General features: G+C 53.2%; 2 protein-coding genes across 2 annotated transcripts; both read right to left on the bottom strand.

The window, feature by feature from the left end:
- Nucleotides 1–2,069: 2,069 nt before the first annotated feature.
- Nucleotides 2,070–2,633, bottom strand: LPMP_291390 (amastin-like protein; the record flags this gene model as incomplete). The annotated part of the gene is made up of 1 exon (XM_010702444.1): nucleotides 2,070–2,633. The coding sequence occupies one exon, from the start codon at nucleotides 2,631–2,633 to the stop codon at nucleotides 2,070–2,072; it is 564 nt and encodes a 187-aa protein (XP_010700746.1).
- Nucleotides 2,634–17,256: 14,623 nt separating this feature from the next.
- On the bottom strand, nucleotides 17,257–19,116 carry LPMP_291380 (RNA-binding protein, putative; the record flags this gene model as incomplete). Its single annotated transcript, XM_010702443.1, has 1 exon — nucleotides 17,257–19,116. One exon carries the CDS (start codon nucleotides 19,114–19,116, stop codon nucleotides 17,257–17,259), a length of 1,860 nt encoding a protein of 619 aa, XP_010700745.1.
- Between the last annotated feature and the right edge of the window lie 711 nt (nucleotides 19,117–19,827).

The raw sequence follows: 19,827 nt of genomic DNA, 5'->3' as shown, positions 1-19,827 counted from the left end.
CGCACGCACACAGAGGCAGGCAGACTCAGTTTCGAATTACAGAAAAGTCGTCCAGCCTCGCTTTCCATTATGCGCTCCTTTCTGCTCTCCATCTCTTCCGCTATGGGTGTATGTGACGCCTACGATGAGTCCGTTCCTCTGCTCTGTAGTGCTGCCTGTGCTTGCCGCACCTTACCAGCCCATCTCCCTCGCCGGCAGGCACAGAAAGAGGAACGCACGGAGAAATCTGGAGGCACAGGCAACAAAGGGACGAGAGGCGCACGCACGCATAGGCCTCATGCGACTGATGCCGGTGTGGAACAGAGAGAAGGGCGAGCGAGAGAGGTAGAGCAGAAAAGCCAAGCAGCAATGGAGAAAGAAACGTGGTGCGGCACGGGTGGACACAAAACGAAAGGAGAAGAGGAATAAATGGTATGGAGGGCGCTTGGTTAGTTTTACTTACCGGGCGGTGCTTTCCCACTTCATGCAAGGACCAGGAGCGCGGCTGCGTCGCAGCAGCATGACAAGGACAAAGGGGAGGGGTGATTTCACGCACCAAGGGGGAGGTGGCCCACAAGCGCGTATGTGCCTGCACACACGCACACGCAGCGTGGGGGATAGCAGGTCGAGAGGCGGCGCGCGCCAACCACGAAACACAGCGAGAAACGAAAGGGCGGCGGAAGTGAGCAAAGGTCAGAAAGACGAGAAAGGCGCGAGCACAGAGATCGAAGACCACGCACGTCAGCACACGCGCCACGCACTCTTGCCCGGCGCGAAGTTGCCACTCGTTCCATGCTGAGCCTCCCCCGTCACCAGCCTGACCTCCTCTCCTCCACCGTCTCCCTCCCCTGGCCCCCGCACCCCTGACACGGCGGGGGGTGACCTCTTGGGCACCGACGTACGTGCGTGCGTCAGGCACAAGGAAGATACAAGAGGAGGACCTGACATCTCCCCACCGGCTTTGCGTATGCAGTTGTGAGTCTCTGCTGCGTGCAAAGACGCAGGGCCTCTTCTCTCCTGCGGCCTTTGCACACAGGCTCGCTGGATTCCCACGTACCCCACCGCCCGTAGCGCGCCATCTTCCCCCCCCCTCATCACCCCTCGCCCGTCTCCGCTTGAACAATCCATGCGGTGTGTCTGAGGGCGAAGGAGCAACGACAGAGGCTAAAGAGGCACGCGAGAGCGATGCCAGAGAGACACGAGATCGCGACTACGAGGCACGGAGGGGAACCAAGGCGGTGTGGCTTTGTGCGTCTCCTTCCTCGGCGTGCCTCCGATGCCCCCTTGCTCCTCCTCTCTTTACCATGGTGGCTACTCTCCTCCCTCCCTCCTGGCTCATTTTCCCTCGCAAATCTCCCCGCCTGCGACAACCGCGTCATCGCCACGCTTCAGCCTTCGCGTTTTCATATCCAAAAAGGTGCGCAGGGAGTGCGTGAGGAGGGGACGAAGATTCCGTGAAGGCACTGAGGGTGAGGAGCACAGAGGGGGAGGTAGCGTGAATGGATTCGTCCCCGCCACGCCCGCGTCGCCATTAACAAAGCGCAGGCTGCCGTGAAGATAAACAAAGCGCGCAAAACAAAGTAGAAAACATAAACCCACGAAGAGACACACTTAAGACGATAGCAGGGGAGGGGGGAAGTTATGAAAAAGAGCTCGAGATTCTCCCCCACGTGCCATTCTGCCATGAGCAACCCAGCAGACGCCCACACGCACAACAACGTCACGTGAGAGGGAAGAAAGCACTCGACAAGAAGAACGCACCGAGTGCACTACACAAGCAGAAAAGGGGAAAAGAGGCGCGAAGGCAAAGCCGGTGCGACCGGCTCCCTGACATGTCTGTTGGAGGGTGTGGGAGCGTGTCTGCACCGCCCTCAGAGCACATCAGCATCGCCACACACGCACGCGCGGGAAGGCAGCAAGAGAGACGCCGGCGAGTGGCAGACGCGAATCCGCAGCAGTCGCTCCCTCTCTTCTCTTCGCTGGCATCGACTCCGCCACAAGGGCGTTGTTGCGACGGAGCGCAGCTGCTGTCAAGGCCGCCCGCCACCTCCTTCTGCCCCCCCCGCCCTCTACTCTTCTTGACTGTTTTCTTAGGTCACGTACAAGTTCTTGTTGGAGCCGTTGCTCTGGCACGGGAACAGCAAGAAAAAGATGTTGATGATGTCCAGGAGCCAGGCTACAATCACGAGAGCGAAGCCGCTTCCAAAAGCGAAGGTTACGGGCAACTCTGTGCAAAAGGTGAGATTATTATACCGGGAGAGGACGACCATGGGCGCCCATGAGAAGGCTGAGGTGACGATGCCAACAATATTGAGCAGCAGGCACCCCCAGCCAAGGGAATTGTAGCAGCACATCGTCATGAAGCCCAAGAGAGACGCCAAGCCGAACACAACGATGGAGACAACAGCGAGCACCCGAGCGGTGTGGAAATGATCTCGGGCAAAACTGCAGTGCTTGAAAAACTGGTCCAGCGACTTCACATTCGTCATGTCAGTGCATCTTTCTTTCAGACCCCAGTAGGTAAGGCAATAATCTGAGTTGGCTGAGAAGTATTCGTTGACATGAAACATGTCCACCAACGACCCGGATAGTAAAAACATGAACGCGATGAACTGAAAGATCGCGTAGAAAAGAACGCCAACGCCGCACTCCATTTTTGCAGGTGGACAGCAAAAGAAGCTGAGAACGGTAAGGCAGAGGTGGGGCAGCGGACAGAGCGGCACAGGGGTAGGGATGGCGCCACAGAGCTGACGAGGGAAGCGGGGGGGGGGGGGCAAATGGCAGAGAGGGAGAGAGCGATAGAGAGTCGAGCCTCGGTAAGGATATGTCTTTGGTAGGGTTGCGGGTGTGTGGGGGGCGGGGTGAGGGGGGAATATAAGGTGTATAAGCAGGAGTGAAAAGAGGGAGGAGAAAGAGGGCGAGGCAGGACGATGTGAGGAAGAGAGCGGTGCGGAGACGCGCAAATGGGAGTGCGGGAGGTGCAGGGCGGGGGCAGAGGGGTCACTTGCTGGCAGACGCGCTAGAATAAGGCGAGGAAGCCGGTGGCTGTGCGATACGCCGCAGCGGGCGCGAAAATATGCACACGCAAAGGAGGAAAGAGGTCCACGTCACACGCCACGGATGCGGTGCGTGACAGGTCACACACCACCGCCAGTCCGCACATCGGCTTCGGCCCTTGTACTCTCGGTGGTTGTCCGTGTCATTCCCGTCCTCCACTATGCCCATAAAAGAGCCTCATGCGCAGCAGCAACAGCACCACACTGCCACTACCTCGCCGTCTGCATTCAAGGCGAGCACGGTCAACGTAATGTCGATGTCCTGAGAAGGACAAACGAGCTGTGCATCGCCTTCTTCGCGTCTCCCCTTTCGAGTCGACACGTCCGCAGCAACCAGCGGAGGACGGCATCGGTGGGTACACACACGCAGACAAACCCAGCTGCCGGTATGCATGTCGAGAGAGACGGCACACGCACGGCTGCCCGCCTCAGCTCATTCGTTCTCGGCGTGTTGTGACGCGTCCCCTACTAAGCGGGAGCCGGCGGTGCGCAACACTGTGCTCCTGAGGAGCCAAACGTCCTGCACGAAGCTGCAGAACACCACATCGCGCAGCGATAGGCAGCTAGGGTCGCTGTCGTCGAGGCCCTCGTGTTGGCCTTCGTCGTAGGGCTACTGCGTTAGACGCTCCTATCGCCGCCCCAAGCCGCCTGCAGCTCGCGCACCGCACTGGGAAGCCTCCGGTTCCCGTACGTCGTCGGCGACACACGGCGCTGATGACCGGCAGCGAGCAGCCCATCCAACCCGGTGCTGTCTGCGACCACGGCACCCAGAAACGCCTCCATGCCGATGGCGTCAAGGCGATACTGTATGCGCCCCTACCCCTGAGAGCGGTTCAAGTTGGGGACCGTGTAGACGTCCAACCGCGGCAGCAACGTGCTCGTCATAGCCAGCGACCCGGGCGGCAGGTTGCCCCCTTCCGCAGCCTCGGCACAATCACCGGCATCTCACCAGTCGTGACAGACTCAGCCATATATAACATGCCTCGGAGAGGAAGTCGAGGGTGTCGCCACAGCCCTCGACGCGTGGCACAGCGACCTCCCACCACACCCAAAGCTCCGAGTGGCCACTACAGCTGCGAGGGCGACGCCGATGCCTTCGCACTCACCGCGCGCGGGGCAGCTGGTCCAGCGGCCGCAGTCCATATACGGTGCGCCGAGCACACGCATGGCTTGCCTCCGGCACGGTACGTTCAGGCCGTTGATGAGCAGGGGAGGGCTGTCTCCTGGTCCCTCGGAGGATCCCTCGCGCCTGCAAATAGCCCGCACCGTGGGCAGAGGCTGCGATGCGGCGGCGCGCACTGGGGCCTGCTCTGCACCTCTCCGCTCGGCCTCCGATGCCACCTGGAGAATGCGCTGGTCCAGGCTGTGCCCGTCGTGGCGCGGCAGCTTGCCTGGATTCAGCTGCCTCAGGGCGGAGGACAAGCTCCAGACGAGCACCCGTCGATCCTCTTCCGTGGGTGTCAGCCCGCCACGGAGCCTCTCAGGGCGGCAGAATACGATCTCCCCCAGACCTGCCACAACCCATCCAAGGTCAGCATCCGCTTGTTCTCCTGGCAGCGGGCGTGGGCGGCCCCCACCAATCCGCCGAGAACGGCCTCGAGGCGGGTGCTGTGGGCAGGGACTTCGAGACGATGGATGCACTCCGCGGACACCTGCACCCCCTCCCTCCGCAGCTGCATGACTGCATCACCCGGGGTCAGAATCTCCACGTGCGCAGGACGTCCGCCCTTTCCCCAGCCTCCAAAGCCTATGGTGCGCAATAGCTAGCCGGTGCCATCGGGGTTGGGCTCCTCGAGCGGGAGGCCGCGTGAGGCTTGGCCACGCATGAGAAGCCCGTGCACGGCTGCTGGCACGGGATCGGCCCATCGGAGCTCAGCGGAGACGGGCCCCCCTGCGCCATCAAGGCCGCGGCCGCGTGCAGTGCATGCCTCTCTGGCACAGTCCCTCCAGCGTGCGAGAGGGGACGGGAATAGAGTGGGACCAACTGGAGCGTGGTGCGATGGATGCGCACGTAGTCCTTTTCGTTGCGTATTCCCACCCGCGACTGGCGCACTCGCTTGCCGGCTTGGGATGAAAAAATGGCGCGGAGATGAGAAACAGTACCAGCGTTAGCCGCTAGCATTTGTTGCTGTCCGCGCAGTTTTTTTTTTCTTGCGATAGCCTCTGACTATTCCCAAAAGGGAAAGAAAAAAGGCCAATAGAGAACACGATTACCCCACAGCGAGCAGAAAGGATCCCCGACGGTAGATATCACACCTCTGCTATCTCTTCTTGATTGCTGCGTGTGCGAATTGTTTCACGCTCATGAAGACGTGTAAGCAGTCCTCGTATTCGTTTTTTTTTTGTGAGTCTTGTGTGTGTGTGTGCATGTGTTCTGCGGAGGTGGGCAACACAATCGCTATTACATTGCTGTGCTTTGCTGTTGATTCTGCATCTCTGCTCTGTTGGTGCTTCTTGCCGCTCCCTCTTCCTTTTCGACTCTTCGAAATTCTGCTGTCGCGTGCAGGACACACTCGGAAAAGGGAAAAGGGAATGGAAAAGAGAAATCCTCCTTCTTTCAGATCCATTGTGGGTGCCTCACCGGTTTCCGTCAGGGATATGCGAGAAGAAAGAGAGGAAGATGCCTTGTAGCACGACGCTCTGTGCCAAGAAAAGCAGAAGCTAAGAAGCTCTGGGAAACTCAAAAGCGCTTGGTCGCAGCTCTCTCCTTTTTGAGCGTGCTGCAAAATCTATCGCGGGGAACAACAGGTTGGCTGCTGTTTAGTCTTTTCTTGTCTTCTCGAACCGTCTTCCGCTTGAATCCTCGATGCGTCGTCACTCATTTTTTTTCCGTATCCCCGCATCGGCTGTGTTCCTTTTGCTTCGAGGGAATTGGGTTGATGGTTGGCGCGCTGCTCTGCTGGTCATATTTGCTGGCGTTCGTCCGAAACGTCAAGACAGCACTGCGACGGCCCAAAGTTCGATAAGCTCCGCTGGCGGTTCGCCAACTTTGAGGGAGAGGGAGGAGTGATCAAGACACGCCGCCGAAAAAAAAAGATAAGAGAACGGAGGCCCCAGTGCTTCTCTCTGTTGTCCTCTGTTTCTCCTCCCTTCTAGGTAGCTCGCATGGAGAAGAAGCCGCGGCATAGCGGAAGTGGTAAAGAAGGGGAAGAAAGGACTTTGTGTGGGAACGAAGAGAAGGCGACAAGTGAGAGAGACGTGGTGGGCGAGGGGGTGTGAAAGCGGTGGTGGCAGCACCGCAGGAAGCAAAGGGGGGAAGGTGGAGAGAAGTGGAGAGTGTAAATAGCGACGATGAAAGAAACGACAGTGGGAGGAAGCGCAAGCGGATGCAGGGTGCAGGGGACGCCCACAGAGCTCGCCTTTTGAATACTGTGATGACAGGGAGGATGAGCGGGTGGTGAAGAGAGCGCCACAAGCGCATGGCTGGTTCGCTCGGTGCTTCAGACTTCCTGTAACGCTGAGAAATAGCCTGGGAGGCGGCGATTGGAAATCGCTCCAAGGCAACAAAGTTACACTACCGAAGGCGGTCAGCTAGCTCGTAGCTCACCTCCCCCCCCCCTTTTTGCTTTCCCATTCATCAACCGAGAAACTTTGGGGTGCACACGGGGCGGTTCACCTCGTGAGAATCAGCTGCGCCAAAGGAGAGAGTGACAAACGACCTCATTTTCCGACAACGCTGACCTTAGATCTCACCCTAGTGGCTCTCATTCGTTTTTTGTTTTTCTGATCTCTCTCTCTATTCAAGCCTTTCCCTCTTTGCTCTTTTCTGTCACCTTCAGATGAAGAGACATGCTTCTCACCCCCGTTCGGGGCTTGCCACCTCTTGGTGTACGTTTGTTGGGCCTCATCAATGAATAAAACACTCCTACGTGATGAGGCGCGTAAACAAAAGGGAGGCGGCACGAAGGGTGCGTGAGAACCCATGTCAGGCTCCTTAGCATTGATACATGTGAGCGTGTTTATGTGCCTGCGTAGCGCTCTACCGACAGTCCAGAGAAGAGCTGTGGGGTGGTGTTCAGCAACACGTAACGAGGCCAGGGGCACGTCAAATCAAAAAGAACAGCAAAAGGGATCGAAAAGCTCCACAAAACAGATGAACCCTTTCGCAGCGCGTAGTGGACATCACACAGTCGAAAGTGCTTAGACATACCACCGCACACCAGCGAGTAAAGACAAAGCACACACACACACACACACACACACACACACACACACACACACACACTGGCGACAGGAGTGACTCCACTAAAGAAAGAGAGCACAGAAGGATAAAAGAAAAAAATGTTTGATAGAAAATGGATGCGCATGTAAAGACGCTGAAGTCGGTAGACACTGTGAGTGCGAAAAGAGGAACAAAGACCTGATGACTCCACCACATACATACACATGCACAAGGCCAGTAAGCCACAGAGCATCAGAAAAAGGCATATGCTAGAAGAACCAAATATGACAGAGAATACACGCGTGCAACCAGACTCACAGTCCCCCCCCGCCCAAAAAGAAAACGAGAGAAAAGCAAAGAGGCAAAGGCAAGCAAACAATAGAGTCAAGAAAGAGATACGTCCAGGTAGGTGTAGGGTCGTAGAGAGAAGCAGGTGACGGCGGTGAAAAAAGGGAGAGAGGGAGAGGCAGGGGAAGTTGGGTAGGATGATCGGTAGACATATACATGCCACTTGAAGATGCAAGCCTACTTGAACCCCCCTCCCCCTCGCACGTACAGAAACTCGATACTGTCGACACCGCCACTTGGTTAATGCAACTCGACTGCGTTTCTGGGTCTCACTCATGTATCTTTGCTTTCCCTTTTGCCACGTTGGCGACCACCAACCCTTCAGTTCTGCTTTACAACACACGTGCAGCCCGCACAGATACACCCACACGCGTGCGCGAACTCTAAGTAACGCTGTCTTTCGTTTTTTTTTCTGTTTGGGGTTCCCTGTGCTTGACAACGAGTCAGAGCACAAGTCGAAGAAAAGGGGGAGTGCAAAGTTGCTGATTGAGTAGCGATAAAACGAGCAAACCCAAAACGAAAGAAAAAAAGAAACTTGGGGACGACGAACCCGGTGATGCGAGACCGCTGAGTGTTCATGAAAGGTGCAAAAACTGCGAGTACGGAGGCCTGGGCTTGCGCGTGTGGGTGCGTACTGAAGAGAGTGGCCATCTCACGCATACTCGCACAAGCTCACCGACACGCATACGCTTCACCCCATCAGAAAGAAGATGAGCAGCTACTGATGAAGCGGGGAGCAAAGAAGTAAAGAAAAAAATGAAACCGAAAGCAGAGAGCATGCCTATATACACATAGCATGACACGCATGTATGCACGCAAACGTTTGAGGGGGAAAACAGATGGGAGCTCAGCCTGTGAGAGAGAGAGAGAGCACGCGCGGGTAGGCTCAAGCGAATAAAGAGCGCATCACGTGTAACATAGTAAAAACGAAAGGGAAAAAAGCGAAAGAGCGCGAGACGGAGAGCGGGTGGGGGGAGAGAGAGAGCGAGAGGGTGTCGGCAAACGAAAACGAAGACTTCAATGCCGAAGGAAGAACACACTTTACTGACCGACGGAAGGGAAATAAAATAAAGAAGACATAGAGATGCGGAGAAGGCAGAGGGCAGCATCTCCGTGCCAAAATGCACAGAAACGAGCAAGATGGAACCCAAAGGAAATTTGCCTTCGTACCCCACGTGTGCTTTCTCTTCGTAAAGACACGGCACGTCTTTCCTATCCGCCCACCTTCTGTCTCTCTGTCGCGTTTTTTTTTATTAGACCTACTGGCTGAGATTTCGGTAGAGAGAAGGTGAGGATGAAAGAAGGCAATTCCACTGGTCGTCTACTATCCCCACCTTTCGAGCCGTTGCTCGTGTGTTTCACCTGCCTGGCGCTCGACCACGTGTGTTATTCTTCACTGGTAGAGAGAGCGAAGAGCGAATTCGGGAGGTGGGTGTAAAGGCGGGCGTACTACGCACACGCTGGGTCTGCGTTACGTCCACTTGACAGCCGTGGATAAACGAACGCCCCGTGTAGGTTAAACGAGGTAACGTGAGGGGAAAGCGAGCGAGCGCGCCAACACCACAGAAAAGAAGCCTTTACCATATTGACCTGCTGAGCAGGAGAGATGAGAACAGCGAAGGAGATACGCCAAAGAATGAGGCAAAGGGAATAAAAAAACGAACAGTTGAAGAGAGAGAGAAGGATGGCGAAAACAGCAGTTCTCTGCCCATGAGCACGGGAGCCCTTTCTTTAAATTCATCGCGCACACACCAATTCAAGGCAAGGGAGAAAAGACGGAAGAGAGAGAGCAACAGAGAGCGCCAAAGAATGAACAGGGCGAGGAGGAGATGGGAAGGGAGAGAGATGAGAATGCTAATACCTGTACACAGGTACTCTTGCTTCTCGTCTGGTGTGTGTGTGTGCATCAGTGTAAAGAGATCACTGGAAGAGAGGGAAGAAGGAAAAAACTACGCCCATGGAAGAGTGAAAGAGCAACAATTGGAGGGCAAAAAAAAAAACTTTCCAGCACACACGCATGTAATACGCTCACGATGCGCATACCCTGGAGGGAGAGAGAGAGAGAGGGTTGGGATACCTAAAAAGTGGCTGAAGTACAAAGCAGGGGAATAATTCGCGCCCGGAAAAAGGAAAGGGGGGAGAAAAAGAGAAAATAGAGAAGACGAGGGGACACATACACGGCAACAACGTAAAACTAAGAGCAGCGACGATGGAAAGAAAAAAGGGTCAAATGAAAGGAGAAGAGAGAGTCACGAACAGCGGTTGAGAATTTCCAACCCCAAATCCGAGAAAAGAGGGAAGACAAAGCAAGCTGAAGAAGGTAAGAGTTGAGTTTCGCTGTCCCTCACAGTTACCTTCACCCCCCACCCTCACTCTCGTTCACCTCCGTTGCGTGTTCGTTGATCATTCACGCGTTTCCCCGCTGCTATTAGTCTCTTCAGCTTCTTACAATCCCGCATCGCACACACGCACAGAGAGAGAGAGAGATGCAGACGCACAGAGATACAACCAAAGGGGAAAATCAGAGAGAAAGAGAGAGAGACAGGGTGTGTAACATGGAGTGTAGAAAAAAAGAGGAAGCTTAAAAAAAAAAATTGTGCTATGTCTGGTGCCTTCTGTTTCCTTCATCTGTTCGCCTCTCTGTATTCCTCACGCTCTCTCTCTCTCTCGATATCACACCTTTAGTGCGTCCGCAGCAGTAGAAAGCGCGAAAAAAAAGCAGACAGTATGGAAAAATAACCTCAGCCATAGAAAACCCAAGAGGTGTGTTTAAGCGGCCACCTATCTCGTTGTCTACTGCCTGCACACAATGTCGGCAACTACTTTTTTAGTTTTCTTCGTCGCTTCTGTCTCGCTCTCTCTCCCCTCCCCTCCCCCCCCCCCCCATATGCACAAAAAAAAAAATCAAACACCGCGTCAGAAAAAGGGTCAACTGACCTATCCTATAATCTTTTCTTTCGTACTGCGCATATGGTGGAAAGGGGGGTTTCAGTACGTCTTTCGAACCCGCAGGAGGTGCTGGTCGTCTTCTAGAGACACCCTCATCACACACAACTCCGTCACCGCGCGCGCGCGTGTGTGTGCGTGTGCGTAGGTGTGTTAGTGCTTCAGCGAAAGAGGGGGAGAAATACAGAAGTCAGTCGAGGATGAGAGACGGCGCACGCAGCAACAGTAAAACGTGTGCGCACACATGGTGCGCAAAGAAAAAAAAGAAAACAGAGAAACAAGATCAAAACAAAGCATAAGGAACGCGACATATGAAAGCACGAAATGCGTAAGAATCACACACACACACACACACACACGCACACGCACGAAGATGGAACTGGTATGGTGCTTGGTTGAAGTACAGCCAGACGGGACTAGCAAAAAAGTACACAGAGACGGGGGGAAGGAGGGGACTTCCTGGTGCTCCGAAGTCAAGACAGCACGTTCGGCAGCAAACAGCAGCATGACTCGAAAATCTGCAAAAGGGGGAAAAAATCGATGATTTTTTTTCTGCTTTTTGTGTGTTCTGCCCTGTCTTTTGTGTGCCTCGTAAGCGTGAGTTTTGGGCGTGTGGAGACTCTGTAAATGGGGGAAAAAGAAGAGGTAAGGGGGGAAGAGGAGGTTGAAGAGAGCAGGAGCAGCGAAAGAAGAAACATGGAAGAGTGGCATTCCTAGTGAAGCGTAGAGAGGGAGAAGGGAGGCAGATAGCCCATCCCTCCGCACATCTGTGCCTGAATGGAGGAGAAAGACGACAACAGGAAATGGATACCATAGAGGAGGAGGAGAAAGAGAGGACTAAAGAAAAGAGAAAAGGCGGGGAGAAAAACTCCTCTTCTTCTGGAAGATGAGTGAGGTTAGGCTGAAAGAGAAACAAAGAGAGGAGGGCGAGCGAAAAGAAGACGCTAACGAGCAAGTCGACGAGGAAGCGGTAGAAAAATAAAAACAAGCAAAGTGCAAACTGCACAAACAAGACAAAAAAATGGGGAACCACAAAGAAGAGGGAGATGAACCTTCGAGAAGAAAAACAAAACAAAAAAAAGAAAAGAGGGAGGAGAGAGGAGAGACGCAACGAGGAAATATGCGAATAGCAGGCCAGAATGCACGCAGCACACACAAAAAAAAAAAGATGAAAAGATGCAGAGGGATGAAGATAGAGGAATAAAAATAGGCGGCTGGGTCTGTAGAGGGAGGAGGAGAGCGACGCTCGTATCCGCTGCCGTTGGGTAGCACGAGACTAATCAAGACCAATGACAAGAAAAGGAAACGACGGAGCGAGCAAGAGAGTCAAAACGAAGGATAGGAAGGTACACTCTGGGCAAGGGTAAAGAGTGACGACAGAGAGGAGAACCGGGAAAGAGGAAGAGAGGTACTTCAGAAGAAGCAGAAAATACAGAGAGAAGGGATCTCATTGCTCCTTCCAGAATACAAAGAAAAATGTAAATCACTGACAACAGAAGAGAAAGCAAGGGTTTAAGAAAAGCATGAGACGGTGCTGCACATACACATGCTTATGCCCGCGACAGTCACGGATGATGGTGATAGTCATATTTCGTTCGGTTCCTCTCCTTGTCCTTTTCGTTCAACTTATGCTGCAGAATCTACAAAGCCGCAGGCACCCCGCACCGAAAAAAAAAAAGAGTGTGTGCCTCTTGGCGCACAAACATGTCCTGCACATGCGCACACTCATGCATTCGCTTGTTTCTTTTTTTCCCATTGGAGGCCCTTTCTTTCGCCTCTACCGAGATGTTTCTGCATGTGTGTGGGTGTGGGTGTGGGTGTGCCTGCATGAGCATCTGTAAGAGTGGTGCGACACCTTCGAGAAGACAGACAGACGCACACGCACACACATATAACGAGTACATCTTTCCATGACTTGATTGACACCCCTTCTTTTCTCCCAAGAGGCCCTGCTTCGCCTGCCTGCCTGCATTTCTGAAACATACACACATTACTTTCCTCTTGCTTTAGCCCTCCCCCTCTCCGTACTTTTGCGCGCCGAAGTGGAGCAAGGGAGGTGAATTCAGAGGCACAAGAAACTAAGAAAAAAAACGGGCAGCCTATGAATCTCTCTTTCGCATCCGTGTACCGCGCCATGGATGCGAAAGAGAGAAAGAGAGAGAATCGCGGACCAATACGATGTACGCCCCCATACGTACAGACCGAATCGCAGGTGCACGCAAGGCTTTCGTGCTGGAGCATTACTGCATATGAAGAATAAGAGTTCCAAAGCATCAGCACAATAGGACGAGGGAAGATGAAAAGAATGAGAAAACAAAAAACTCAAAACGCGTAGAAAAGAAAGAAAACCAACGTGCAGCTAATGAAAAAAAAAAGAGAGGGAGGGAGAGAGAGTAAAGTGTGGGAAGGATTAGCAAAACAAAAAGGGAAAAAAGGGACGGCAAGGGAAGCGGCATCGACAGCCATCATGGATACGAAATAGGCAAGGGGAGGGGGAAGAAGAGAAGACGCACGAGAGCACAAAAACACGCAAAACGAGTCCATAGAGAAATCGCAGAACCAAACAAAAGACAAAAAAAAAGCGAAGGAAGCAGGGTCATGCGGAGAAACCGATAAATTTAAACGAAGAAAACCCGAGGGAATGTCATGGCTGGAACGCGGGAAGTCAGACACAAGGCGGAAGAGAGGGAAAGGGGAAAAAAAAAACGCGTACGTTCACGGCACCGCAAAGAAGAAAGAAGAAATGAAAGGGAGAAAAAAAAGCCAAAGGCAAAAATGGGAAAAGAAATACAGCGCGATCAGAGGTGTGAGACGAAAAGAAAAAGCAGTGAAGCTGCCTGAGGCAACGACAGAGAGAGAAAGAGGCGAGGAAGAACACTAGAATTGACTGTGCGGCAGCCATGCCAAACTCTCGGGCTCGGGGGGCTGAGAGCGTCTGCAGCCACATCTCAGAAGACAGAGAGAAAAGTGAAACAGCTACATACTCAAAAAAAAAAAAAGAACCACAGACAAGAATAAGAGAAAGAAACAGTTTGAGAAAATCGAGCTGTCGTCTAGGGGGAGAGAGGTAAAGAGAGAAAACGAACGACAGAAGGAAAGATGTGCGTGTTGAGAGGTAGCGTTGAAAACGCCATCACGCTAGTCACAGGAGCTGTTAATACGGATAGGAAACAAAGAGAAGGCAAGCAGGCAAGCAGAAACGAAAAAAAAAGGAGAAATTGCTAGTCGTACTATTTAACTAAGGGAAGCTGGCGTCTAAAAACAAACAAAATACGCAGGAAAGGGGAAAAAAACAGGCACCCACAGACCGCCATACATGCAAGCATAGGGGAAAGGAGAGAAAATACTGCGGCAACAGCACCATCTACAGCCCAGGCCCTGGGCCTCCATTTTCCTTCAGCGCTTTGCTTCATTCTTCAGGTTTCACTCGTTTGGGTTATATGTTTGTGTGAGAGTGGGAGTGTACGTGTCAGATGAGGAAGATCAGATGTGGATGAGGGGGCGCGTGGACGTACTCGCTCGCTCTTCCCACCCTCTGAGTGTGAGCAGGGAAGACGGCGAAGGGAAAAGGGGGGGCGCAGACGCCGATTCAGTAGACAATAATACACGTGCGGGGAGAAAGAAATGGCGTTCGTTGAAATGAGTTCTTTCACCGTGTGTGTATGGGTAACTCGTTCTCTACAGGACGACGAGGAGATGAGTCGAGGAAGCAGTAAAAAATAAAACGGTAACATCAGTCCAGACCACAAAGGCAACTAATAAAAGAAATAAATGCAAAGAGGAAAAAAAAAGGAGAGAAAGCGTAAGGCGAAAAAGACGATGGGCACGAAACAACGGAGACACACACTCACGTGAGCAGGCAAGCATCCGCGTCAATGGCAAAATGACGAGGGGGGGGTCGAGATCGGAAAAAGAGAAGCCACAGAAAAGTAAAAGTGCAACCGTGAACGTCTTACACAAAGACACTAAAGAAAGGGAAAAAAGCACCTGACGAAGAACAAGGAGAAGAGGAAGGGGGGAGCGGCGCGCACAAAGCGCAACGACCAAAACGATGTGGAAACGCAGACCAGAAGGAAGGAGAGGGGGAAAAAGGCCGGTTTCAAATTCGCAGCGCCCTCACACACACACACACAAGCACGTACGGATCCCTCTCTTTTCGACGTTTCACGAACACGAAGAACCGGGAGGAAACTAACAAGGAGGGAGGGGGGCGGCAGAGGGTGAGCCCAAAGAAGTAGGGAGAGAAGAGCAGAGGATTGCTGGAATAGAGAAGCAAACTAATGGAAAGAAAGAGAAGTAAACAGAAAGGAAAAAAACTGGGTATAGTGAAGAAGCACGAAGCGGAGGTGGAGAGGGGAAGAGGGTCTAGAGAGGGGGGAGGGGGCGAGCGGAAGAGGGAAAGGCAAAGAGCCCAAAGAAAAAAACCGCTAGAAGGTGCTGTCTTCTTTTTTCAGCTTCGCTTTTGCATGTTGTATCAGCGCACCCCATCTCTTTCGCCTCTTTCTCTTCCTCTTTTGCTTTCTTCATCTTGCGGATGCTCTGCTGACGCCTGAATGGCGACCGGAAGAGATTTGCTTCAGTCGCATATTGTCCCTTCCCTCTGTGTGTAGGTGAACTCCTTCAGCGTATGAGTCACACACATACACACACACACACAGTGACAAAAAGAGAAAGAGACGTAGAAAAGAGAAGGGAGAAGAGTCTCTACAAGAAATCCAGAAATGAAGGTGGCGATCCGGCACGTGAGAGAAGGAATGCACAGGCCGCACACTCAGAGCGAAGAACACGTGAAAACCAAGACCTGCAGCCACACGCACAGGGGGAGGAGGGGGAGGAGAAGAGGCGAGGACGAAAAGAAAGAAGAATAGAGACAAAGAATGAAGTAAGGTGCGCAAACCTGCAAAGAGAGCTTCAGCAGATCGTGCTGCTGGTGTTGGTACATGAGCCACCCCTGAAACACAACTGAAAAGGAAAATCAATAAATAAGAACATGCACGCATTGTTAATGCTGCGATGAATGACGGGTGCTATAAAACACAAGAGAAAGAGAAAACGCCGGACTGCCATCAAGAGGATTGCATACAAGCAACAGCAAATGAGGCAGAAAAAAAAAAAAGAAGCAGCAGCAGCAACATCAAACGGCAGGAGACAATGGGCCAAAGCACAAAGCGAGGGAAAACCAGCAAAGAGGATCAAAGAACAAAGTTGCCAACGTGCACCAGAGGACGAAGACTCCATCGTCATCGCTCCCTCTTTTGCTTGCGGTTGTGGTTGTGGTTGTGTGTCTGTGTGCTTTTTTCTCCGCCCTCAGCGTAGCGCATTCTTCTTTGATCGTATTTGTCTCTGTTCCGCCTTTGAATAAATCACCCTAAAACTGGCACAACGACAAAGTAGGCGAGAGAGACCACACACGCACTCTTACGTGCATGCACGCACACTGAAGAAGGAAATGTCGACCAAGAAGAGAACAAAAAAAAGACTTCAACAAAACAAAGGAACAGAGACAAGATGAAAAGAAGCGAAAGTAGACGAGGAAACAAATCTGATGGGACAGAGGGAAAGCTGAGAAAGAGCGAAGAGAGGGAGCAAATATTAGAAAAGAAAAACACAAGCATGACATGCGCTGCTGAACCAGGCAAGAACACGTCGAGGGGAGGGGGGAGGGGAGGGGCCGCACAGTAAGCGTGACAAACATAGACGCACGCACCACGTTGTTCGCTCTGCTCTTCAATACACAGAAAAAAACAAAGCGGACACGGCAAAGCGAGCTAGAGAAACATGGCGACACTAAAAAAAAAGAGACGAAAGAGACACCAGAGCGAAAAGTACAGAGAGATGGCGTGATAAGACAGGAAGCACGAAAGCGAACGATAACAACACACAGGAAAGAAAAGAGGACCAGAGAGGCTTTGTCGCTTCCACTGACAGACACACAGAAGGAAGAGAAGCAGAAAGGGAAGCAGTGAAGCAGCATATCGAAGAAAGGGAGCAAACACCGCCGTCCGCAATTCTGTTCTGTCAATAATTTTTTTTGTTCTACTGTTGCTGTTCGCTCTTTTCATTCCTCGATGCTCTCTGTCTTATCCTCTTTCCTTGGTCAGCTCTCACCCTCTCTCGCAGCAAAACTTTAACACACAAGACCACGGGAGAGGAAGGTGCAGAGTGGAAACCCTAAAAGAAACAAGCGGTGCCGGCAATATCGTCGTTGATAAGGAGGCGTGAGAGTGAGAGAGAAGGGAGGAGGAGGCACGATGAAACAAAAAAAAAAATAGAGCACATCATCCTACGAGTGCAAAAGATGCCATGCAGCAGCATGAGCAAGCCGCATCGAGGCAGGCAGAAGCAAGCTGTCATGTTCACTGACAAACACACGCAGGGTGAGCCCATCACACAGAGAAAGAAGACACCATGCATCAAGAACTACGGAGCACAAGACACATTTGACAAGAGAAAAGAACACGAATTCAATCAGCGGCCAAACGCAAAAGGTGATCGCCTCAGACAAAACGTAAAAGGCACCATAAAATGCAGAGAAACAAAAAAAAGGATGCAACGAGGGAAAAGAGAGAGAGAAACAGCGCGTGACAGACAAGGAAAGCAGAAGAGGCGCTTACTCGCTACCCCTCGTGCGCAGTCGTGTCTCGGTGGACATATGTGCCTATGTGCGATTCGGCCAGTCCATTCTCCCTCTCCCTCACTTGCTTGCTATCACCACAAACCTCGGGCAACATCAGCGGCACCCGGCGTGTGGGCAGAGGTGCTGTCTCACGTCACGTTGCCTTCCTCGATACACGACACTGTGGAAGACACGAGCCCCTGACGCATCAGTGGCGTGGAACGCATCCCATCCATTGCCGAGTCATAGCAAGAACGGCCGCAGGTGTCGGCATTGGCAGTAGGCAGCGCCGCGGCGTTGTATGGCACGAAGGCCATGGGGCCTGCAGCTGGGGAGGGCATGGCGTTGGCGGGGTTGATAATCGCGTTCGCTGGGCTATCTGTGGCCGGGAAGATCACGGTCGGAACCTGCTCTAGTACACCACCAGCGCTGTTGAGCAGCGGTGAGACCGAGAAAGCCGACTGAAAGTGCGCCATCTGCGGTTTTTGCCGCGACTGATTGTGAAAGGCGCCGCAGGACGTCTTTGGGGCTGGCGCGCTGGTTTGTAGCGGCTGGGTCATTGACGCCGCTTGCCCTTCGACGAGCGGCACCTGCCGTGGCGGCTTCTGCGGGGACTGCAAGTTCGAGGAGTAGGAGCAGTAGGAAGGGACGAAGACGTTCGACTGCGGCTGCAGCAACTGGCCCTGCGCGTCCACAAAGACTTGTGGCAGCGTCACGGTCTGATAGTACTGCGGCGTGGAGGGAGACGCAGCCGCCGTGTAGAAGGTTTGTGGCACCACTCTGTTTGCCGCCGGAAACCCCTGGAGCCCACCGGACGCGATGACGTACTGACCAGGGGCCGAAGGTGCTGGTAGCATCTGCTGCGCGACGCCCTTGTTCGGCACGGTTGAGACGTAGACGTACGCAGTGTTTCCGTTCGTGTCTACCGTGGCGTGCAGCATCGGAGTAGTTGTAGCTGTCGAGCCTGAAACAGTGAAAGGCAGTGCCTGTTGCCCACTCGATGGCAGCGAAGCTGTTTGGCCGTCGTGTATGAAGAAGGGGCTATTGCAGCTAACATCCATCGAAAGCGTTGCAGGCGAGAGCACTGACGAGGGTGGCGTGGAGAGAGAAACGGTATGTGGCGAGACAGAAACAGCGCCGGAGAGATGGCCATTCTGCATCATGGGCCTCGGGGGCCCCTTGGGGCTCGTATTCGCCGCGCTGCTTTCGCAGAATCGCTGCTTGCGGTCAATGCGGTCGCGGTTGTCCTCGGCCAGTTTCACCATAAGCGGGATTCCCTCGCAGCTTTCGAAGGGGCACGTGTTGTGCAGCACACTCACAGCCTGCTCCGCGACGTCGTCTTCCTGGAAGAGAATGAAGGCGATGTTTCGAATTTGACTGATCAGGCGCGAGCTGTCGTTACTGTCGCGGAACGTGGCGGGGGCTGTATCGCTATGTAGAGTGACGTTGCTGATGGATCCGAACTTGGAGAAAATCTGGCGTAGATGACGCGCCGTCACGTCAAGAGGGATGTTGCGCACGAAGAGCTTGCGGATCTTGCGGCGGGCGTCGCCGCACGGGGTGCTGTCGTGCTCACGCTTCGCCCACTGAATGGAGATAGGACGACCGTAGAGCTCGTGCCCGTCGAGAGCCGCCATGGCCGAGCGGGCCTCCTCGTGGGTACTGTAGCGCACAAAGGCGGTGCCAAGGCTCTCGCCAGTGTAGATGTCGCGCATAAGCGCGAAGGAAATGATCGTGCCATACTGCTCAAACAGCCTGCGCATGTCATCCTCCGTCACAGCCGAGGCCAGCTTGCGCACAAAGAGGTTCGTCTGGCTACGAGGGCCTTTCGGGTCGAGAGCGACAGCCTCGTACGATGGCGGAGACGCAGAAATGCCGGTGGAGGAGTCGTTGTTACCAAAAGATATCATCGATACATCCTTGATGGGGGTGCTGAGCGGCAAAGGCGCAGGTGACGTGATGACGCCTGGCGGCGACAAGTGCGACGAGCCAGCCTCAACGAAGTACATCTTGAAAAGACTGTCCTTTTTGGGCGCCGTTTCCTGCTTAGCTCGTCAGTAGGAACGGTGAAGAGAAGGAGGGCAGTGCCTACACGGTGTCGGAGATGGGAAAAAGGGTAGAGAGGAGACCACAGATGCACACAAGGAGGGCGTAAGTTTTTTGCACTTTTTTGTGCGAGTAAAGAATCGAGAAGCGCACAGAAAAGAAGACTGAGACAACGGAGAAAAAAAAATGTAATGAAATTAAGTAGCGGGGGAGGCGCCAATCCGCAAACCCCGAACAAAATGGAAGCCACCGCAAAAATGAGGAGTCGATGAGCGGTGCCGACAAACTGCCGTCTTTTGTGTGTTTGTGTGTGTGTGTGTGTGTGTGTGTGTGCGTGTGTGGGTGGGTGGGTGGGGGTGATTCGTTTCGCGTATGTACAGCTGAGCCCCAAAGCAGCGTACGCTATGGTGGGTGGACGCGTGTGCGAAAGAGAGCGGGCGAGACACGGCAAATAAAAAAAAGAAAGAAAGCAGGAGAAGGCCACAATAAAGGAAACAAAAAGGACAACGGATTATGATCAAAGATGAAAGAGCAAAACAGGCAGATGAAACGAGGAAGAGGGAGGATCGAAAATCACCTCCAAGGGCGGAAGAAGAAAAAAAACGTGAGGAAGAAGAAAAGACGCACTTGAAGACGGTTTCTTTCGTTAACCCTCACGCTAGCGCTGCGTATCG

The sequence above is a fragment of the Leishmania panamensis genome, assembly GCF_000755165.1.
Source record: "Leishmania panamensis strain MHOM/PA/94/PSC-1 chromosome 29 sequence".
Lineage (NCBI taxonomy): Eukaryota > Euglenozoa > Kinetoplastea > Trypanosomatida > Trypanosomatidae > Leishmania > Leishmania panamensis.
Note: the sequence above shows the minus strand (reverse complement) of the source record. Positions and strands in the feature narration are given on the sequence as shown.